Source organism: Crinia signifera, chromosome 6 (genome assembly GCF_055691185.1).
Source record: "Crinia signifera chromosome 6, ASM5569118v1, whole genome shotgun sequence".
Taxonomy (NCBI): domain Eukaryota; kingdom Metazoa; phylum Chordata; class Amphibia; order Anura; family Myobatrachidae; genus Crinia; species Crinia signifera.
Window position 1 is genome coordinate 113,019,381 of NC_139222.1, and position 24,566 is coordinate 113,043,946.

Here is a 24,566-nt window from a genome sequence, read left to right on the forward strand (position 1 = left end):
AACTTATTTCTAATAGATTACTGTGCAATTTACATTTGTTATACAATAGGAAATTTTGACATACAGATGTGTCCACATCCATCCATCCTCCAAGCGATACACATTATATATAACACATGAGCGCTGTATAACTCTGTAGTGCCAGGCTGATGATTGAAATTATATGCAGCATGCCTATATTCATTTTGTGGCTGTATCGGGATACGAAATGCTACGCTATAGTGTGTTCCTAGATAACACTGGAATGTTCCATTTTGTATGCAGATGCAGGCACATTAACATACAGAATATAGGCATGCCACATATCATATTAATCAAAAGCTGCTTGCATGTCCTAGTTGCACCATTTTGCAAATGAAAAGTATTTTAACAAAAAAAAGTCCCGCACAAAGACACCTGGAGCTACTGAGTCACATGAGGGCTGTTTAACAGAAAAACTAGGCTAGATTTGCGTGAACACATCTGTAGGTTGCTGCCAAAAAATCGATTCTCTTATGTAATATGGAGGTCAGGGACATACAGTGAGTAGGTAGCCATTTTGTGGGTTCAACTGGTTTTCACGAGAAGGCCACTCAATAGGAACTAGTGATATGCTGAGGCTCAGTTCATCTGTTCTTGGTGACCCGCTTGCCCACACTATGGAATCCCTTTCATCTGTACTAGATTCACTGAAGAAATAAATGGGTTTATCCATGAAGCAATGGAGAGGGAGAAGTTGCCCATGCCAATCAATCAGCTACTCTGTGTAATTCTATTGCCAGCACTTGGTATGCTACCTCACAGCTGATTGGATGCCATGGGCAACTTCTCCACTGGCTCACTTCTCCACTCTTTTCACTGCTTCATTAATAGACCCCAAAAGGGCCTGATTTGGATAATGCACTGTAAAAACTGTATCAGGAACTTTAAATGTACACAGCTGAATCAGTTGGATGACAGGCGTAGAAGGCAGGCCAATAAGATGAGCTTCTATTGGCTAATGCTTATCAGGGTTTATTAATAAAATGATATATACCATTATTTCCATGTACATTTTTTTACTACTAAAACAAATTCTGAGCTTTGCCTTCTCTTCTTTATGACTCATGTTTGCATGTACATTACTCTATTATGACAGTAAACTCATCACAAGTATATGGTACATCTTTACGATCACACTTACTTGACTTAGTGCACTAGCTCCTTCCTCATTATACTGGATCAGGGTTTGGTTACCTTCATCATGCGCCAGCATGTGTGTATGTTTCTTTATGCCAGAGCCACAGAGAAAGATGAGCAACAATAAGGCCACTGTCAAAAGATAAGAAATATATCAGAGCTCAAGCACCATCCAGACAACATCAGCGCTCAAGAACACAACTGACATGTTATTCTTACGTAGAAACAGAAGCAGAGTTCCAATGATGGCCCCAATCGCCCCTCCGCCCATCTGGTGTGATGCAGGCATTAACCTTTCACAAGTTTGTCCATCTGGACAGCTGCACACCCGCACATTTAGTACTTGCTGGCTAAGGGAACCTTGTCTGTCATAAATGTTCATGGGTACCTCGTAGTTGCCCCTCAAGAGTCTTGGCGCTGCAATTTCAATAGAATTACCTGGAAAATAAATGAGTTATAAATCAATTGAATCTTGGGAGTTTAAAAAAACAGAAATGACTATTCTATCCCTTTACCATCATAAGTGCCAAAGCATTTATTAAATGGTTGGTTTCACATACAAATTAGATATTAATATCTACCAACTATATTAATATCAATTGGTGTTAAAAAAAAATAATAATAAACTTAAATTAAACAACATCCACGTATTTTGAAAGCCATTTTCTTCAATCAACACAATTTCATTTAGCTTTTAAAGCTACCTTTCTTAGCACAATAGCATTTTATGCCAATGCAACCAATGAGGTTCAAAATGGCTGACAAGTCATCCACAGGTAATAACATACTGCATGTTGCTGAGTGCCATTTAACATTTATGCAATCATTTACAACCTTCATAGCTGACAATAAATGGGAAACTAACCAGAATTTTGTGTGACTTGCCAGTTATTCTTCATATTTCTAGACTGATCTGTGACTTCAAATGTAAATGGTCCAGAATATGGCTCCAGGTCTTTGTCTTCAGCCCCAATGACAAAGGTAGTCGGAGTCTGCTGCTCGCATTTCTCCACGTGTGGTGTGAGTAGCCTTGGTGTGTTGTCATTGATGTCAGACATGTACAGAAGTACTGTACCTGTTCCAGTTCCAGGTGGTTCACCTAGAGGGAGTTTACAAAACAAAATCAGTTGTCCCATTGAGGCTACATAAAAAACAGGTTTGGGTCATAGGGTCAATACTATGAAGGTATACGTACACTAGGGGTCAACAGGTCGACACATCAAATAAGTCAACATGGCTAAGGTCGAGAGGGTCAGAAGGTCGACACAAGCATTAGGTCGACAATAGGAAGGTCGACAGTACAAAGGAAGACCCTTTCAACCGTAGCCATGTTGACCTATGTCATGTGTCGACCTAAGCCCTTGAACTTTAGTGGTTGACCTTATGTATGTCGAGCTTCATATTATCGACCTAGTGACCGCATCGCCATAAAAACATAACGAGACACATTAAAAATAGCAATCCTTCCTTTGGCTACTGAGCAACCACACAGATTTCTGCTCATGACTTTATGCAGATAGTCTGAGATGGCATTGCATGCCCTAGTATAAAATGAATGTGTACTTGCCCAATGCACTTAATACGTCTTAGGGGACAATTTCCCACCATCTGTATCTGAGGACTCAGTTTCCTTTTTGCATTTTGATATCTGCCTCCACAATCAAGACATGTGTACAGTATGTGTTATTTGGCTTCTGAGGAAGTTAAAAAGTTAAACCTAGTGTGTATAGTTACTGCAGTAAGTTCCACTGATTCAAGGACTGAGGTGAATGACTAAATACAGTATTCTATCTAAGGCTGTAGACCCTATATAAATAAACATTGATTACTAAAAAAAAAGTTGATGAAGACGGTCACATCTTTGTTATATGTTGGACTCAAAAATAAGATATAATAATAATATTTATCTCTAAAGAAGACGGTTAAGGCCTTAAACATATAGCACTCCACTAAAAAAATTAAAAGCTTTAAAGTGTGTTCTTCAAAACTAAACTGAGTTCATGTATACAGTATACCCATTACCCTGTGCTCTCTTCTCACCGTTATCTATAGCCAGGACAGTCACTGTATAAAGAGTTTGGTTAACATAAGGGGACTCTCTGTCCAGTTCTTTTATTGTTGTAATTACTCCAGTATTTTCATCCACTGTCACAAATCCTCCCGGATCTTCGGCTATTTTATATCTGTCAAATAAGAGAGAATTAGTGGGTTTCTGCAATTGACTCCGCATGAACTTATTATGATTCATCTCAAGTAGCGTTTTACATCAAGTCCTCACTCAAAATATGTGTCCCATCTATGGTTTACTGTGGCCAAGTTGGTCTGAAAAATGTAGTAGGTGTAATATGAATAAGGGATAATATTTACATATGTCTCTAAGCATACATGTATGGGTTATTCAGACCTGATCGATGCTCTGTGAAATTGCAGCGCCCTGCGAACAGATAGCCCTGTGCAAGGAAGCAAACGTCTTGTGAAAATTATCATCGAATATCTGCAAATCCATTTGTAATTCCCTCACTATCAAATGATTTCCCCATTGTGTGCATTCTGTGCATAATCCAGAACCTACTCTACCTGTGCGATAGAAACAGGCTGATCGAAACCGGAGTTGACATCACACACCCTCCCTAAAAAAGCCTGGGCATGCCTGTGTTTTCGCTGACACTCCCTGAAAACGCCTGTTTACCACCCCCAAATGCTGGCTTCCTGTCAATCAACAGAAAAGATGCTGGATTTTGACGCTGAATGGCCTTGCACACGCTAGCTACGATCAATGCACATGTACAGTCAATCGATTATCATCCACTATATACTGATTTAAATTGTGTAAATAATGTATACTTGATCAAGCACAGGTGATGAAGCATAGGTGTAATGAGAGCTGATTTCGGACATTTTTCAAAGTTGGCCAATGTAATAGCGTCTGAGTTGACTAAAAGTTGGAAGCTTTCAGCTCCAAATATGAACATGTGGTAAAAAGTGGGATTCAGTTGTTTTGCCCATGTTAAACTAATGTAATGGGAGCCTGAATTTTTACTCAGACACAAGACAGGTCAATAAAGTCAGACATATTTAGAGCTGATTTGTTTGGGCGAGTAATAATTAGCAATGTTTAAATGAACTTACAAGTACAAAATTACATTTGTAATAAATACACATTTATAAAATTATTTCTAACTTTAAAATGCAGAATATGCTTAGATTTGTCAAAATAGTTCATGTTCTGTATGTGTATTTTTTCTGTTTTGCCGTTTAAGTTAATATGCACAGCGGGATGCAGTCACATACTGTACAATGATATGCGGCTTGTCTCTAATTGCGACTGTATCTGCATAAGAAATAATGTGACACGGTTTGGCTTGAAAACACTATAGCAGAACCTTTTTTATGCAAATACAGTTAAAATTACATAGAGAATATAGGCATGCTTTATATAATTTTAATAAGCTAAAGCTGCTTGTGCGTCTACTTAGCATTCAGGTGTGCCTAATATGCATTTAATGTGAAAAAAAAATACATGTACAGTACATGTCGACCATTGATTTTTTTCTCCTGGCCTCGCAAATATATAAGTCAGTGGAGACTGACTTATATTTGCTGGCGCCGGGACGAAGACAGGATGGGTGGCTGACGCCTTGTGATTTCGTCTGCCCACCCCCGGTACACTTCTTCCCACCCACATTTGCATGGTATGGCCCAGTGTCAATGCCCAGTGACACCGCCCCCTTTTACCCCTGTCCCGCCCCCCTCCATCCCTGCTGCTGTGAACGGCCCGGCGACATTGTAATCGCCGAGGCCATTGGCAGTCAGGGTTTACACATGTGCACAAATGCGCATGTGCAAACCTCCACCATCGGGGCAGGGTCTGATTTCGAGTTCATTGCAAATGAACAGGAATCCGCCCCTAAGACCATGTTTTGCATGTTTTATGTGACTTTACCTGATTTTATTTGGCACCTTATCGGGATCAGTTGCAGTGAAAGTTCCCAAAGTAGACCCCACCTTCAGACCTTCTTTTTCTCTGATGATTTTAGTAACAGGACTGAATATAGGAGCATCGTTTGAGTCAATCACAGAGATGGAGAGAGTTATGTTGTTTTGAGCTACTTTTTTATCCATCTTTTGTTTACTATCTGTACAAGAGTAGAATGGTTCTTCATTCTCAACAGATATGACAACTGTTACGGTGGCGAGTCCCTCAAAATCCAAAGGCTGCAAACAATGAAAAATAATTTCAAACTATATATCTGTCTGGTTTTATAGATATTAGACATTGAAAAAAAGTGTTCTTACCATTGTTAATTTTACACATAATCCCAGAAAATGTCATCTCAGATATCTCCTTCTTAATATCCATATACAATATATGTACTTACAGGGGCAAACGCAGGATTTTCAGAAGGGGGTTTCCAGAGAGGGGCGGAGCAAAGCACGGAGATCAGGGGCAAACGCAGGATTTTCAAAAGGGGGTTTCCAGAGGGGTGTAGCAAAGCACGGAGATGGACACTTAGGTGACCATGTATATGCCGGGTCAGTTAAAGTATTATAGATAGACCAAATGTATATAAATAATAATAAATATATATATATATATATATATATATATATATATATATATATACATAACAGCAGAGTAGTCCCTGGGCATAGCAATGTATTGGGGCTCCTACCTATCCTCCAGCAGTAGGGGTGCCATGAGCGGAAGCTTTGATGTCCTGCGGGTGGTAGGGGGTATTATATCAACCGCTCAGCATGTAGGGCTCAGTAATTTCCACAAATTACCCCTTTACTGCACAGATGATGGGAGATGAGGTGGGAGAAGGGGGCATTGGGCTGAATGAAGGGGTCCCAATACATAACTTCCAGGGTGGTAGAGGATGTTTAATACGCAGAGGAGGGGTGTATAGTGGAGTGGGCTTATTGTTCATAATTTTCTGGTGGGAGGACAGCTTGCTTGACTGCAGATATCTCCAGTTTCCAGAACTAGATTTCTTAGCTTTTAATGGAATTAAAAACTAGAGATTCCCACCTACCAAATGGTACTGGGGACTAGGTGATCAGATATCAGGAGGCAGAGCAATCTGCCAACGAGTATATAAAACTACACACCAGGTGTGTGGAGCTGGAGCAGTAACCAGCTGCTTGAAGGCTGATTGCTCTGGTTCTGAGCACAGTAGAGACCAGCTTCTAGTATCCCTCAAAGGGGGAGAGTCCCAGCTTTTGGAATATACCCTCAGAAAAACTCTAAGTCAGACAAAAACTGAGATATCTGACTGGGGACAGCAATTAATAGGCTTGGATGGGGACCACTGCTTTGAAGTCAGATATCTCCGGTTCCCTAGGGCCGATTTTTAAAATTCTTGTACCTATGGAAAGAGGGGACCCTCAGCTTTCAGACTAGGTCCCTCAGATTTCTGGGGGGGTGTTTCTGGGTACTCAGAAACCTCCCTGCGTGCGCTACTGACTTAGTTTAAGCGTTAGGGTACAAATGTGTCTCCATATATATGGGCTCAAACAACATGCAGCGCAAGATGCCTGGTGCAAGTGAGCTGTCATGTCCTGTACAACTCTGCTAGTGTTGGGAATCCTTTATGCCAAAAATTCAACTTAGTCTCAATGTCATACAACTAGGATGCACCAGAAGACTGTGCTTTTTAACTTGATATTAGACACTTGTTTATCTGTGCAAGCTAAATGGAAAAAAACACCTAGGACTCAGATTACAGAGTACTTCAAAAAGTTATAAAGTGGAGATTGATAAACAGCCAGCAAATATGCCCCCAATCATTATTTTTCAATCCCCATCTTGTAACATGACAGTTAGGTGCATAATTGCTGTCTGTTTATCACTCTCCATTTTATTACTTTTGAAGCTTGATACATCTGGCCCTCAGAGACTTGTATACAAATTCTTCATATCAAATTAATTAGCACAGTCTCCTGGTGCATCCTATTGCGACAAAGATGCATTTTATGCAGAAAAGATAGGTTGTATTTCCCAGATCTGAAAATATGAAATTTTTTAGCACAACTGAGTTAGCGACACTGATATTTTATTTAGTGACACTGATTTACATTTACATTTACGGATTTCTGTTATTTACATATATACATACTTATCAAATATATAGAATACAAATGCATTTTGTGCTTAGTCTTTGGTCCCACCACCAAGATATTTTATTATGGTATGCAAATATTCCAAAATACAGAAAAATCCAAAATTCTTCCGGTCTCAAGCATTTGGATTACAGCATTAGAGAAGTAATGTTACTGTATGGATTTTTTCTTTTTATATTATTACCAGGGAAGATTTTCAGCAGTAATCTGGGACTATAACATGTCTCTATATGTTTAGCACTAACATATTATTTGCAAATATTGTGTGTAATGATTAGTGACTGCAAGTGTGTACATGTGCACAACCAAATTCTAGCCAGTTACTAGGGCTTGCCTTGTTAAGGCTGGAGAAATGAGTGGCTTCACAATGGAAGTGCTTTCTGCAGTCCCATTGATAGAAAACTCTTCCTCCAGGCAGGGCAGGCGACAGGGGGGGTCAAGGGGGACAAGTGTGACGGGCCCCAGAGATATGAAGGGCCCCAGAGCTTCCATTCCTGGCCACTGCCTGTACTAGCTGGCCTGTCAGTGACCCTTGCGGACCGGCCATCTACTGTGCACCATCTGTTTTTGGCTGAGTCTGACTGACTCACTGTGTGCCACTGCCGTCTACTGTGTGTGCACCCTGCCACTTGGCGCTCAGAGCAATCTACTCTGTGTGTGAGCACGGCCTGGTGCCGCAGGCGCACAGCCTTACCCACTGCTGGTGCTGTGGCCTCAGTCTCTGGCTCCTGTACTTTTACTGGGCGTGTCGTCTGTTCCACACTCTGCAAAAGACCTGCCCTGCCTGCTCGTAGTGCTCAGCATTCTTTTGTGAAAGTGACATGCCAGCAGCAGCCGGAGCCAGCAGGAAGCAGCAGCAGGAGCCAAGCCAGCAGGACTGAGAACGAGAGAAGTCTGCACCTGAAAGCAGAATCTGGAGCAGCGAAAGGTTAAGGCACATGCAGAAGAGGGTTGTGTGGATTTGGGATTAGGTGGGGGGGCCCCAGAAATATCATTGTACAGGGCCCCAAAATTTCTGTTGCCGGCCCTGCCTCCAGGAACTGCCCGTAGAATGTGATTAGCAAAAGAAAGCGTTCCCAATGTGAAGCCACTACTAGTGCATATAATGAGGGCTAAGCAGGGGTGGCTATAATGGGGTCTGCAGTCCTTGGGTAAAATCCAACATTGGCTAATGATCAAAAGGTCAGGAAACTCTCCAGGTTATATATATACAGTATACACATACATCTTTAACATATGGGAAGATACTGTAAAGTAGGGACACTTGTGAGCGGAATCACAAGAAGGGGTCGTAGCCTCATGCCCCCCATTTGCAGCACTCTGGGGCATGCCTAGTGCTGTACAAGGTGTTGGACAGCCGCAGGCTCACCACTCCCTGTTTAGATGCATTGTGCACAGCATCTAATCACTCACTATCACTGCTATGCAGAACATCGTTGAGGAGTGCTCTCCAACCTCCCCCCTCCATGGGACAATGTGGCCTGCAGGCAGGACAGTGCCTGAAAAGTGAGACAATCCAGCCAAAAGCAGGATGGTTGCTGGCTATGTATCCCAAGAGCTTTTAAACAGCTGATAGTTTGTTGTTGTTTTTATCCCCCTTACGGGACGTATTTATTAATTATGTTAGTAAATGAAGTTTATCACATCATGTATCTCCTAGATCTAATAGAGACATCATAAATGTAAAAGAAAACAAAGAGCCTGATTCAGGTTTACTCGGACAGCCGACTTTGGCCCTGTTTCTGATGCTGCGGGTCTGCACATGTGCGAATATACATATGTGCAGACCCGCTGTACGAACGTATTCAGCGAGTATCACACTCGACGGATGCTCACAGGGGTGGGAAGGGGGCGGAGAGTGGGCTGGGGCAGGGAAACGGCCAGAGTTTTATAGGTGTCCCTATGAAAATGCTGGGAGTTCCCCTGGAGACGCAGGCAGGCCGATGCCTGCTCAGGGTGGGCAGCTGATGTCACATGACGTCAACGCCTGCCCCATTTTTGGCCATCTGCAACCAAGGTAAAAGACATTTATCTGCCAGCAGGAGAAAAATCATTCGATGGTCGGCGACCATCAAATGATTTTTTACCCATGTGGCCACATGCAAAGGGATGTGTAAGCGTACACATCCCCTTGCATGCAAATGCGGGGATTGGTGCGGTGGGGGGGGGGGGGGGCAGGCATTTGGACATCAAGTAGGCTGCGTGTAAATGTTCACTGGGCTGCAAAAATACGCAGATGTTCATAGAAGTTACTCTTATGAACACAAACGGCTGTGAAATTATTGATATTGAGAGCTTGGAAATGGTTTGTGCTTACCTTTATGATGCTGAAAATCCCCTCATTTGTTTTTGGATCTGTTTCCAATTTATAATTTTCTTTCTCATTTCCAGATAATATTTTAAATATGGCTCTCCAAGCTGGCGTATTTGGCACATCCTTGTCTTCTACTTTCAACCGTAGCAAATTATTATTTATTTCGCCCTCCTTCACAGACAGTGAATACTAAAAAGGAATATGTATTACTTTACAGTTGCCAAATAGCTGCACAATTCGCACACATGCTATGGATAAATGTCATTTCCCAGGGCAATTTTATTCTACACAATGGCCCTCATTTTGATCCGCTCGGTAAGCTGTGAAGCTCGCAGCTTACCGAGTAGTTGTTGTGCCGCCGCCGTTATGAAAACACATCCCCTGGTATGTGCCTACTGCTGGAGAAATCATTCCATGGTCGCCCAACATTGAATGATTTCCCCAGGGCTCGCAAATATAAGTCAGTGGACACTGACTTATATTTGCGGGCTTCCGGCCGAAGACAGCACAGGTGGCTAACGTCAAGTGACCGCCTCCGGCACACCGCGGCATGCCACCGTCTACATGGGAACACCAGCATTTGCATAGGAACAGATATGAAATGCTGGGCGTTCCCATGTCAGAGGGTTGATGTTACCACAATAGTTTGTTAGGTCAAGTATGCGGTCTAATTTTACACATAGAAACATTGCAAAGATCTGACCGATGCTTTGGGTTGCCCATGTTTGGCTGCTGGTAAACTCGTCAACTAAATCCGAATCCCTTCAACATTGGCAAATACGAATCCTAGTAAATAAGCTGCATCCTCGGACATAAAACAGACCCAATCCCATTCATAACCAGACGAGTTGCTTATCGGAGGATTTGGCAAGCTTGGTAAATTTATTTCTAGGGTAGACTGCTCCTTCCTATAGCATGGTTAAGGAATGGACAGCAGAATTCAAATGAGGAAGGGAGAGCCTTGTTGGTGTCGTGACCACCTTTCTGGGAGGCACATCGATGTTGTTACACAATAAACCATTAACAAAATCCATGACATGATATTGTAAGATTGAAGAACAGAGAGTTACAATGACAAATTTCTGTATCTCTCATGCTAAATGAACTCTGAATGACAACTGTCTCAGCTCACCCCGAATTTTTTCAAGCTCACTAGTCACTGCTATCCAGGATTGTAGATTCCAAATGCTTGAACGCCAACCATATTCAACTGATTGGCACCCCCTGACTACTCCCTCTACCCGAAACTAAAGAAAAATCTAGTGGTCACCATTTTTCCAAAGATGAAGATGTCATTGAAGCCATTAGTCGTTTTTTGCGGGTACAAGGTGCTGATTTCTACAAGACAGGTACATGTATGCTCCGCGACTGTTGTTCTAAAGGCCTGATTCAGACCCGCTCGCTAAGCAGCATTCTTTCGCTGCATAGCGAGCAGGTAAATGCCACCCGCCGGGTGGAGCGAATGCCCTCAGTGATGAGCGAATGTCCACGCCTGCATGGTAAAGGATGTATACGCTGACACATCCATTTGCATTCAGGCGTACGGGCGAAAAATTATTTGATGGTCGTCGTTGATGGTTTACTAATTTTAATTAATTTTTCATTTACCCATTCGCAAAATAAAGTCAATGTAGACAGGCTTTTATTTGCCTCGGATATGGCCGAAACCTGTGCAGGCTTCGACATGCTTATATCCTCATGGGGATGCCCAGCGTTCCCATGAGACAGCCCCCTGCCCGCTTCCTACCCACCCCGCTCTGTGCGAACACCTCAGAGAGTGTGATACTTACCGATAGAGTTTGCACAACCGGTCTGCACATGCGTATTTTCACCTGTACGCATGCACAGACTTGCAAAATCGATCCCGGCATGAACCTGAGCCACCCCCTAAGTGTGTTTATTTAAAAGGGGATTATGTTAAAAAAATAAATACTGAATAATACTTACACTGCCATTGGTGAACACTGGCATATTATTGTTTCCATCTTCTATCAAAAAATTAATGGTAGTTGTGGATGCCAACCTTTCAACTCCATTGTCACGGGCTCCCGCAATTAGTCTGATCACATTAGAAGTCTAGATGAATGAGAGATGACAGTCCTGTATATAAGTTTGCTGTTCAAGGTCAGCAGCAGCTTATTTAGATTTACCTTTACATTTCTTATAACTGTTTTTAATTGAATGCAAAGCTATAGCCATTAACAGATGTATCTGATCACAGCAAGTATAAGGAGAGTCACCACACTGTACCAATGTTGACATTCCACTGCATCTGTGATCTTGCTCACTGTAAACTAATTTGAACCTGTCGCCAACAGTAACTGCAGTAGATCCAAACACTTTTAACTACTGATTGGAGCTGACCTTTGCAAATTATTGGGGTGCTCTTGTTACTCCACTCCCATGTAACTGGAAAAATGAGCAGCCACAGCACTCACAGAGCTGACTCCTATTTAGCCAATCAATGACTTAGGAACTAGTGATATCGTTATGGTATTAAACAACTAAAGAACAAGAGTATTTTTCTAATCAGTCAATTACAAAGTTCTATCACACCGAACAAATTCATGCTTTTGTGTTTGTGTGTTTTTTTAATACAGCCTAATTAGTATCCCAAAGCTCTCACTTCATAATTCAAGCATCCTTGTCCATAAATCAATCCATTCTTAGGATCAATTCTGAATTTCACATTAGGAATGGCAGGAATCTGGTTTATTAAGTAATACGTGATTTCAGAATTTGCAGTATCTTCCTTGTCTTCATCTGTCGCTGTGAGTTGAAAAACCGGATTATCTGTGAATAACAAGAAACAATATTATCAAATTCTGTAGGGGAGTCTTCTAAATCAAATACCACTGTTACACTGCCTCTCTATAATTCCTTTCACCCATCTTCCACACTTTACCTACTTTAATAATCTCTTCTCTGCGAGAAGCTCACAGAGGAGATCAGCGACGGACTGGGCCACCGAATCGGCCCTGGCATTTGTGCACATGCTGCCTCTCCCAACTTGCAGGAGAGAAGGGGATAGTGGCATGTGATGCCCCTCTCTCCTGGACCTCGGCAGTGCATAGAGAGCCGCTGGACCGGCCACGAGTCCAGAGGCTCTCTGTACACCAATCAGGAGGCAGATCCTCCACCTTGCAAGAAGAAAACGGCCCACCTGGCCATCGGCCCCTCTGGCATTTGCCAGAAATGCCAGATGGCCAGTCTGGCCCTGAATGAGATGCAAGTGGCAACTGATAGGGAAAAGGCTGGACTATTTTCTTCAGGAGACATGATTTTCATACGAACATTTCACATTGGACCCTCCCCATGGACTCATAATCCCTGGAGAGGGAACCATGGAGCCTCTCCATGATGTCACAGTAAGTAAGTATGCCATGTTGCAGTAGAAGAAAATGTAACATGTATACCAGACAACAGGTGTTACATTTGTTACAGATGCATGTCATGATACTGGTTTATATATAAATAATATATGCTACTAACCAAGATTTGCAGTTTCCTTCAATGGCACATCATATACAGTTTTTGAGAACTGTGGGGCATTGTCATTTTTATCATTTACTTCTACGTTAAAAATGAGAGATTTGTCCATTATTTTTCCAGTTGCTCTATCAGCAACATCGAAGCGGATCTGTAGAGGAAAAAAAAAGAATTGTGAAAAATAAACTTTGCAAAGCTGACTATAAATAATATGATGACATTGGCACAGTGCTTCCATAATAGCTATTCATTGTAACAGTAGAAAAAGTAAACAGGGAACCGCTATTTGGAGTGAGGCAATCCAAGCAGAATCACTGTAGTTAGATACAAGAGTATTGAATGTTGCAATGATGCAGAATAACTTTTACGGATAAATATAATACGTTTTTTTAAATGATCTCTTATTGATATCACAAATGCAGATAATAAATCAGAAACATACACAAAGGTGTTTATTGTGCAGCAATCATTATATAAACACAACTATGGAAAAAAATAAAATCATAATTTTATTACCAGATAAAGTTTTTTTTTTTTAGTAAGGATCTCAAAAGCAACATCTTTCTGGAATAGGCAAAACCATGGGCCCGATTCAACATTGATCAGTTCCCAGTGTATTCGGGCTGGGAACCAATGGTGCGGCTCTGCGCAAGTGCAGGGCAGCTGTACAAATGCTTTCGGCAACTGTAACAGTTGCAGAGGCATTCGTACAGTTAGGCGAGGGAGGGGGGTGATCATGGGGCATCTGGAGGGGAACGCCCAGCGTTTTATGTTCATCCTCGTAAAAACTCTGGGCGTTTAGCCTGGCAACGCGGGCGGACAAATGCCTGCTGGGGGCCAGCGGCTGACATCACAGGGCATCAGTGCTCGTCCCCTCTTCGGCAGACTCCAAAGGAAGTAAAAGTCAGTTCTGACTGACTTATTTCCGAAGGGGAGAGAAATCGGCGACCATCGAACAATTTCTCTCCCCCCTTCAGCCGCTAACGAGGGGATGTGTTCATGTACCTGTCTAAGCTCACTTCTTTGCCTTCTGTGTCACCCCAGTCTGTCTAACCCTCCCCTTTAGAATGTAAGCTCTCACGAGCAGGGCCCTCTCTCCTTATGTGCCTTTCTGAGAATATATAAACCTCTGCCACCCTGATAATTGCTTCAGTGTCCTGTCCCCTGGTGCACCTATCCATATTAACCATGTACTTGTCCTAAACTGTCTTGTACTGTAATTTGTTATGTGTTTTTGATTATAACTATGCTCTGTAAAGTGCTGCGGAATCTGTGTGCGCTATATAAGAAACTGTTAATAAATAAATAAATAAATAAATGTACATCTCCTTGCATGGTACAAAGGGGATTCAGCTGCAGGGGTGACCGGCGTTAGGTGGGGTGGCATTTCAGCGCTCGGTACTTCGGTGCTTACTGAGCCAAGCAGAATTAGGCCCCATGTGCACTGCAGATGGGGCAAATGTAACATGTGCAGAGAGTTAGATTTGGTCTAGGTGTGTTCCAACTGAAATCTAAATCTCAGTATATAAATAAAGCAGCCAGTATTTATTCTGCACAGAAACAATAGAACCCATCCAAATGTAACTCTCTCTGCACATGTTACATCTGCCCCACCTGCAGGGCACATGGTTTTGTTATTAGAGAAAGACTTTGTTTTTGCGATCCTTACTGAATCAAGCCCAAAGCCAAATGGTGTCATTTGCTAGTTGGAGTAAGCTCACTATTGATAGATAATAGCACAATAGACATAGCAGTACTATATGATGGCATTGTGCTGTAAATTCTGTCACTCGCCGTAGTAACCGTAGTTATACTGCAGATCAGACAGGACTGACCCTCACTTTTTTGGGTCCCGCCACCACTGAACTGATGGTGCAAAGTTACTTGCTTTTAATGCCTTGCTCCAAACTCAGAATCAACCTCTACAGTATATTTAGTATACTGTAGTAAAGCTGTGAGAATGTTTGCATGATTTACATAAAATAACAGTGAATGTGTCACTCCAACATGTGACCATAGAAATTGTGCACCTTGTGTATTGGGGGAGAAAGAGCTATTGTCTAGGTTCCAGTTACATTGTAATGGGGCATAGCCTGAAGGCAGTGTCTTGTGAGAGGCGTAAACTTTTGTATTTCCCATACTCACCACAAAGAGAGCTGTCTTCTCTCTGTCAATCGGACGGTTCACATAGACCTGACCAGTCTGATCATTGATATGGAATAGGCCAATTTCTGGTGCTTCATCTACCCCAGGACCACTGATCAGATACCTGATGGAATAGTTTTCTGCTCGGTCGTTGAACAGCTGGAAATATTTCACAATTCACAATAAGAAAAACATACAACACAATGTAATTCCTTTAGTCTCTATAACTTTTATTTCATTAAATAAACACACAGAAAAAAAGACAATGGCTGATGACTGTGGCGATAGAACTGGTTTGTGTACAAACTAAAATCTTGTAATGCTCTCATATTACATGTGAATATCCTTGTAATGTGTAAGGTTCATCTGTAACCTACACAAACCGTGCCGGCCAGTCTTATGAAAGTGTTTTTTTTTTAACTTCTGCTGCCGCTCACCGCTGCCAGCCCGGCACCCACAGCTCACCGCTGCCCACCCTGCCGCCCCACAGCCCATACCTGCACATAGGTGTGTACTAGTGGTGCTTCACCACTGGTACACACCTACGGAAACGGACCTAATACATGTGCCGCTGATGGGTCCAATCCAATAGATTTTATTTGCATTAAGTTCAATCTCTAGGGTCCGACCAAATGCGCACGGGACCACGCATCTGGTCGTATGGGATGTCAAACACATGCGATTTGGTCCGATTTATCAGCCCGATCAGTCAGAACCGGGTCAAATCGGACCGAAACGCCATAGTAAAAAATATATGTTTTCTAAAAAGATGGGATGAGTTCTTACCCCTAAGGGTATTTGGAGCCAGCAAGGGATGGTAAGTCGCAGGGATGCAGTCCGGAAGTGCACCCTGCAGTGGCCACAAATACCTTAGCACTTGGTAGGTTCACCCCAATATAGTACAATCAGTCACTGCCACCGATTGGACTATATTGGGGTGAACCTACCAAGTTTAGACTGAAGTAATAATTATGAAAAAGTAGCCTATAATGTCACTAGTTACAAAGAGTCCTCACTGAGGCATGAGACACATCTGTAAAGTGTGTTATTGTTGCAGACGCTGAAAAGATCACTACTTTTGAATAGTCTTTTTTATACATCTACACTGCATGACTTTATGTTGGATTATGTATTAGAAAATTTTACAGATATTATAGATGTTATGTAGGAGTACTTTCATCATAAACACTTTATGCTGGTCAGAGAACACGGAGATGATGATGGTTATTTAATTCCCTATGCTATGATATACTCATATTATGAATGTTTTCATTGGCAGCCCAGACCATCCTCTTCACCTGGTAAGAGGGTGGATGTGGGCAGTTCCTGAGAGATTTCCACTCTTATAATGCAGCACCCTAACATTTGGGAGTCTCCCAAACATCTGGAAGAATAGGCAAGAATGTCTTCTACTGCCTCATTTAAAAAAAAAAAAAAACACACATGTAAAGTAGATATCCATGCTATTCATAAAAACGTTATATCATTTATAGACATTAGAAGCATGATATTCCCTGGGTGGTGAATGACGTGTATAACCTTTCTCCTCTAGGCACATACTACCAGAACTTACTAGATGAGTACTGCACACTGTTATCTGCAGATATATTTACATTCTCATAACAGAGCAGCCTGATTCTGAACTTACATTGCCAGCAAGTTTTGGAAAGGGTGGTGAATCGTTCTCCTCCAAGACTATAGTTGTGAGGACCCATCTTCTCTTGGAACGGCGGAGTGGACGGAGACTGTCTGCCAGATCTCCATGCTGTGTGAGAAAAGTGGAAAATATGAATTTCTCAGTCCACTATTTGTGCCCCTGTCAGAACCACAACATAATAAATATTCTCATGATTTATGATCATGATGTCGACATTGAGCATGCCTACAAGGTCATAATGACAGCATAACATAAATAGTAATGCTAACCCAAACGACAAACCTAACTTTAATCCAAACCCACCTTAAATTGTCTATATTATCACATTTTGCAGGTTTCGAGTTTATGTTGACATTTTAGGCACGTTACCATTATCAAAATCTACCTACTGTTGGCATTATGGATCTCAGCATGGTGATTGGTGATATTGTGGCTGCATACTATTCTCATGATTTGTTAATATTTCATTGTAGCTGTTATATGTTAAAGGGAACAGACTATTTTTCCACACTCTAAGGCTGAGACTCACATTGAGTTGATTGATTATTGCAACTGCAATATGCAAAAAAATCTTCAAAAATCCCTATGGAATATGAATTACATAGCGTGGATGTATAAAGGTGGTGTTGTGTTCAGGACAGTGGGTATCAGAAGGATGGCAGAAATGTTATGGGTATCCCTGAGTGACGACTGGGAGGCAGTCAGTAGTGTATGGTCCATTCAGTGGGCATTTTATGGGAGTGTCATGGGCATGTCAATGAAAGTACCTGCCTTCCCAGATGAACAAGCATAGGAAACCATGGTCAGATGGAGAAACTGCATCTGCCATAGAGCTGCTGCAAGTTTTGATAGTGTGATAAATAATGGCATAAAAGGACACACCCACTGGTATTACAGTGTGCACTTAGAATTCAGCTTCGACCCTACTTGATGTCAGCTGTGCGCCACCAGCACCCGCATCATCTGTCCATTACCATGAGAAAGCCCAGCATTCTCATGGGAACGTCCATGAAACGCTGGGCATTACCATATGCTAATAGTCGTTTGCAAGCACGGGTTTAGTCACTGTGGGCGCATGCACATGCGCAGAAATACGCAATGCAAAAACATCGGCCCCATGCGAGCACACGCCAGCCTGCGAACAAACATGAATAAGGTCCAATACTCTGTAATGTCCTACTTATTTAATCAATTATAGTTCTAAAAAAAACTGTTGTTTTAGTATTTTGGGTTGATGGGTGGTGATAATTCCCAAATCCTTTTTTATTGAATATTGAAAGAAAGTAAAATGCTAAAAATTGCACAGGTAAGTACACTTTTTATCTAGTGTATTAATCTAATTATTAAAACATAGGGGGAATTTACTAAGATGGGAGTTCTATTTCATATATGGCCAACAAATCACATAGAGGGGGAGACTCTCTAAATTAAAAATGTGGTAAAAACCCTGTTATCGAGTTTTTACCGCATTTTGGGATGCTCTAAGCATCCCCCTGCTGGGTTACCGCGACGGGGGCATCGCCAGAAGAATCTGGCGATGCACCATATAAGCCTATGGGCTTCTAACGCGACCCCTCGCCTCCACGCACCGAACCCCCTCACCTGTGTCCGGGCAGCACACACCTGTGCTGCCCAGACCTGTGACCTCCTCCTCCCTGCACTGTACATCCTCTTCCGGGTGCAGGGAGGAGGAGCGCCAGCCCCCCCTGCAGCGGGGGAGGGGGGAGCCGCCGAGACCCGCCGCTCATCGCCGGGTCAGCGCAAAAGACGGCTCTTAACGCAAGAGCTGTCTTTTGTGATAATTATCGCATATGTTAGATCATATGCGATAATTATGTTTGCGGTAGTCGGCAATGGGCAGCGTACATTTTTTATTGAAGTTTTGTGTTATACAACATTAATAAAGAAAACAAACAAAAAACAAACATAACAAAATATACAATGTAATGTAACGTTATTGTCAAAAATATCAGTAACAATTGTCTATGAGTTTCAAATAGAAGAAAGTGTACATTACAAAAGAAAGGTTATTGTGTAAAGTACAGTCTCTGCGTGGTTATTGCAATTAGGATGAATAAGAATAACAAACAAGAAAGAAGTTGCATAGCTTCTATTAAAACATTGTGTTCCATATATGACACAGTTATTGGAGCCACCGATGAGTCATTCCAACGGTCCCACTTAGCATGGTATTGCTCAATTGTACCCAGGGAACAGTATGTGAACCTTTCATGACTAGAGACTTCATTCACTAAAGCACGCCACTGATGTATTGAAGGAGGGGTCTCAGCGAACCAATGGTGCCCTATAATAACCTTAGCCAGGGTGAATAGAAATCCCATCTTAGTAAATTTCCCCAATAGGCTTTTATCATCCTTGTAAGAATATCAACTGGCCCATCATTAAACAATCAACCTGTTGCTACTTGTAACAAGGTAAAGATAATGGGCCAGATTCTCTAAGCTTCAAAAGTGATGAAATGGAGAGTGATAAAGAGCCAGCCAATCAGCTCCTGTCTGACATTTTTCAAACACAGTATGTGACATGGCAGGCAGGAGCTGATTGGCTGGCTGTTTATCACTCTCCATTTTATCACTTTTGAAGCTTAGAGAATCTGGCCCTTAGGGGGGTATTCAATCAGGGGTCACGACTGTGGATCCATCCCGACAGCCGTGACCCTGGCCCAATTCGCCAGACGGGATTCAATGTCCCACCTGCCGAATGGCAAAAAGGGGGCGTGTCCACTTAAACGACCATGGATTGTCACGATTCCTCCGTGATCGCAACACTTCACGCCCGTTATCGGCAAAACAGGCCCGATAGCTTTTAAAGTCAGGCCCATTCTGTCCATCTGTCTCTTCAATGCTGTCAGACAAGACAGCATTGAATAGGCGCCCGTCGCTATTTCCCCCATCAGAAATAGCGGCAGGGATTGAATAAAAAAGTGAGCATCTGACCCAAACAACTGTATTCATGCACCGGCTCTTAAAATGCACATGTGAACAGAGGACTTAAGAAATATACTTATTATGTCATTCAAGATCACTATCTCTGTCATGCATATGTCATGGACCCATGTAATACACAAATGTAGGTGTGGTTGTGAGTCATTGACCTTGCAAATCAGTTGTTAACCTTGAAGGTATGCATTTATCTTTACCTAGCTTGCAGTATACTTACCCGCTTGGGGCGTAACCGGATCACTCCCTTTGGACTCTCTCCTTGGGCTGTGTTCACCTGATAATTACAATAAGGCCTTTCAGATATATTTTCAACAAAATTGCATTTTTTCTATATATTAATTATTTTGCACAGCTACCACAACTACCATGTGGTAGGCATCATATTTGCCTACCACATGGAACAGCCTGAATTATAGGGGGTTGTTCTGTTTCACTCGCAAAGGCACAATCACTCTCTAATGAACAAAACCATATGCACTGCAGGTGGGGCAGATGTAACATGTGCAGAGAGAGTTAGATTTGTGTGGGGTTTGTACTTCTAACTGATATCTATATTGCAGTGTAAATAATAAAGCAGCCAGTATTTACCCTGCACAGAAACAATAAAACACCCAAATCTAACTTTCTCTGCACATTACATCAGCCCCACCTGCAGTGCATATGGTTTTGTCTATTAGAGAGTGATTGTGCCTTTGCAAATGAACCAGAATAACCCCCTTAGTGAGGCGTCCCTCACTGCTGAGACTATACAACTGGTGCCAAGATCCCACACAGTTCCCCAGTGAATGGTTACCTACAGATGCCTGATAATGTGATTTACATTAAATTGTGAAAAACACACACACATTGGAATATGGACAGCTGCCAGCGGAAGAAAATTTACTACAATATCAATAACTTTTTTAAAGTCACTTCTTACCACCTCAGCCACCATTTCATGTGATCTAATTCTGGTGCAGTTTCTCTGTCTGACCATGGACTACTATGTCTGAGGCTGTGCATCTGGGAACAATGTCTTATCACCGACCAGGAATGGCCATTATTTTTCCACAACATTTCTAATCTTTCCTGATTGCAATAGAGCCACCGTAGGATGTTTTAGAAAGTTTGCGTGCATGCATATAGGAAAATGATGGCTAAACTAAGGGAACATTGGCGTAACATTTGGCTCCGAATCAGGCCTCTAAAGCTGTATGGTAATGTGTTTTTGGGCAAATTGGCCTTTGTTTAAAACAAGTCTAGTATTTGTTTTGGAACGTAGAGCGCGCTATCAAATACCACCACCTTCAAGAGGTTAGATCCACAAATGATCAAATGTTTCTCAATGGATAAATGTACATAAGCAGTGGCGGATTCAGGGGGGGGGCACCTGGGCACGTGCCCCCCCTGTCATTAATTTTGTAGCTGAGGACCAGGGCTTTCCAACGAGCCCAGCCCCGTGTCTCTAGCCTCCCGGGAACCGGAGATATCGCCTGGCAAAGCTGTAACTTTTTTTCCCCATAGGATAATATGGGACCCGTCAATTCCGACCTCCCCACCCGGTTCCGGCGGCTGCCAGTTCCCCCCTGGCATCGCAGAAGCTTGTGGTTGATCTCATTCCATTCCAAATCGCTGGGCCTTCAATATGATACCAGGCTGGTCCATATCGGTCAATCGGTTTCAGAGATATTGCATGTAAACCAATTTTTTTATTTTTGAAATGTAATTTCATGGCTGTTCATGTTCTTTGAGGGCAGATTACTCTGGAACCAAACATTCCAGTTTCACTGGACCAAAATCATTCAAAGCCCACTCAAAAGTTCTTCAATATGATATTTGTCTCATGTAAATGGGTCAGTTGGTTCCGAAGATATAGCCGGTTAAATTAGATAACTGGTTAAAGGGGGGAAGGGGTGGTTTTTTCTCCCCCTCACACCAGAAAATGCGGGACTAGGCTGGTGTAAAAGGGGCCAACCTGGGAATGCATTTTCTGGTGTGAAAGGGGTATATTTTCAAATAGCCGGGACCTGCAGTGCTCTGAATACAGCCAGGCTCTGACACTGTCAGTGGCTATCACTTCTGCCTTGCGGCAGCTGTCCCCGTTTACCGCGAGCATGTATTCCCCCTTGGCAATGAGCATGTAATCCCACATGGCAATGAGCATGGAACCTCTGGCAATGAGCATGGAACCCTTGGCAATGAGCATGTAGAGAAGCAGCACTTATGTAGCATAATTTTTAATAGGCATTATGGTGTTTGGCATAATACATAATGGACATAATAGCCTGTAACTTAACGTGTAATGGACATTATGGTGTAAATGTTTAATGCGCGCCTTTGGCGCACAATGTCCCTGTTTATGAAGCGTATTGTGAATTTTGGCTTAATCTGTGTGGCATTATGTGAATTCTGGCTCAATCCATTTGGCATTATGTGAATTTTGTCTCAATCCATTTGGCATTATGTGAATTTTGTCTCAATCCGTGTGGCATTATGTAAATTCTGGCTCAATCCGTGTGGCATTATGTGAATTTTGGCTCATTCCATTTGGCATCATGTGTAAGGGGCAAGTATCATGGCAGTGGCGGAAGTTCGTCCCAGTTGCCCGGAGGCAAGATAAATATTGGTGCCCCCCTCCCCAACACACACACACCATCTTATATATGTATGTATGTATGTTATGGATATTATGTTTAGAATAAAGAGTGTGTGACATCTATGGTCCTGCTAGGAGGAGGAGACAGCCACAGAAGCGATATCAATGGCTTTCAATTAACTGATTCAAACTCACAGTGGAGGAGAGGTGCCCTCTTTGGAGCAGGAGCCCGGCGGCAGATGACTCCATTGTCTCCCAGAGTTCTGCCTCTGTATCATGGGGTGTAGTATTTTGTTGCATAATGTGTAGAAGTTGTATATGGTGTTGTACACTACACTCAAGGACACGCCCCCTGTTGAGTGGCCACACCCCCTTTCCTGGAGCGCGCCTCCGGCGCGCGCACAATTGCATCCTTCACATTTGTCGCCATGGTGAGCCTGCGTACTTTAACTGCCAGGGCCTATTTTTAGTCCCATTCCCACCCTCTCTCTGCCACTCTTTTAGCATGTACACTGACACCACTAACACTGCCCCTCCCCCACCTAAACCCTCTTTTATCATGGTGCCCCCCCTGTCATTTTATCCTGGATCCGCCCCTGTACATAAGTATTTCAACTCAGTTGTTTTTATTAAAAATACATAAAATTTGACTCTATATTCGATATTGTAAAGGTTCAGTACCAGGGTAGAAATAGTCAGTGTATGTACTTTTATCCGTTTGAGAAATATTTGATCATTTGTTGATCTAACCTCTTGAAGGTGGTGGTATTTGATAGCGCTCTCTATTTTCCATTTCTATCTTGTTCTATCTTCCACTAACAGGGGGGATTTATAGAAGTAGCTGCTTAGTGTGTGTGTGTGTGTGTGTGTGTGTGTGTGTGTGCTTATACATATTTAACTCTCTTCTTTCACCTGGAACATACAGTAGCTGAGGAAAAAAAATGTTATTATATTTGAGGACTCTTTTTGCAAGTAATTTTTCAAGCCAATTGTCTTGGTAGATATAATTTCCCTATATAAATATATCATGCCATTTGAGTAACACCCAAAAAATCACAGGGCGGCAGCATTTATTATACTTTTTAAACTGCCCTCCTACCAACCAACTAAAAAAATGAATTAACAGGCTGGCTGACCCAACAACCCCCCCGCCCCCTCCTTGATTATACTGTCACTTGGTCAGGTCCCAGAGGTGCTGGAATTGTAATGCCACAATGGCAGAGAGGATAAATGCACCTGCCCTTCCCTGTCTTTTGCTGCTGCAGAGGATCAGGCCTGTGCCCAGCAGCAGAGGAGGGGTTACCATTTGTGCAGCAGGTGCAGTACACTAGGGCCCATTAGGACTACAGGGCCCACTGCTGCCCCTGTCGCCCTCTTCCTGTCACCCACTGTTTTTCCTTGTCACACTCTGCCTCTCCCTGCTTCAGTCTGTCACCCTTTGTCTCTCCCTGGGCCAGATGTACGAAGCTTGAAAAGTGATAAAATGGAGAGTGATAAACCACCAGCCAATAAGCTCCTCCCTGTGATGTCTCCAGCTGTGTTTGAAAAATGATAGGTAGAAGTTGATTGGTTGGTGGTTTATCACTCTCCATTTTATCACTTTTCAAGGTTTAGTACATCTTGCCCCCTGTCACCCACTGCCTTTGTTGCATATTGTGAACTTGGGTTGGGGTGGAAGAAGGGGGCACAAATTATATTTTTGTACCTGGGCCCACAGTCCACAAGTTCCACCACTGTCCAGAAGGTGTGACCAACTGTAGCATTTACATAAGCAGTAGCTGCCCGCAGCCCCACTTCTATCCTAGAAATAAGAGATTCTGTGTGTCATACACTGGTACATACTTGCCTACCCTCCCGGAAAGGTCGTGAGGCTCCCGAAAATCGGGTCCCCCGGAAGGGTGGGCAAGCCTTCTGTCTTCCCCTGGACCCCAGCATTGATAAATAAATAAGAAGTAGATTCTGATTGGTTGCCCAAAGCAACATTACATGTGAAGTCTTATTCCCATCTTAGTAAGTTTCCCCCTAAATGTCTTGTAATTTATTAGCTGAACCATTTGGATTCTTGGCAGCAACTTTAACAAACACAAAGGGAGAAAACCCTTAGAAAATACTATATTTCTGTGCAAGCAGTTATTCTTTTAT

At 42.6% G+C, this 24,566-nt stretch overlaps 1 protein-coding gene across 1 annotated transcript in view; it reads right to left on the reverse strand.

The window, feature by feature from the left end:
* Window positions 1–20,825, reverse strand: part of LOC146009632 (cadherin-like protein 26) — a 33,784-nt gene extending 12,959 nt beyond the window's left edge. Inside the window, exons 1-13 of the mRNA XM_083150083.1 lie at window positions 20,769–20,825; window positions 20,067–20,123; window positions 16,878–16,994; window positions 15,230–15,388; window positions 13,088–13,235; window positions 12,222–12,388; window positions 11,543–11,671; window positions 9,599–9,784; window positions 5,102–5,373; window positions 3,199–3,341; window positions 2,024–2,257; window positions 1,378–1,596; window positions 1,163–1,290 (exon numbers count right to left, since the gene is read on the reverse strand). Coding sequence (XP_083006209.1) covers window positions 1,163–1,290; window positions 1,378–1,596; window positions 2,024–2,257; window positions 3,199–3,341; window positions 5,102–5,373; window positions 9,599–9,784; window positions 11,543–11,671; window positions 12,222–12,388; window positions 13,088–13,235; window positions 15,230–15,388; window positions 16,878–16,994; window positions 20,067–20,123; window positions 20,769–20,825 — 2,016 coding nt within the window. The remainder of the gene's footprint in view (window positions 1–1,162; window positions 1,291–1,377; window positions 1,597–2,023; window positions 2,258–3,198; window positions 3,342–5,101; window positions 5,374–9,598; window positions 9,785–11,542; window positions 11,672–12,221; window positions 12,389–13,087; window positions 13,236–15,229; window positions 15,389–16,877; window positions 16,995–20,066; window positions 20,124–20,768) is intronic.
* Window positions 20,826–24,566: the final 3,741 nt, after the last annotated feature.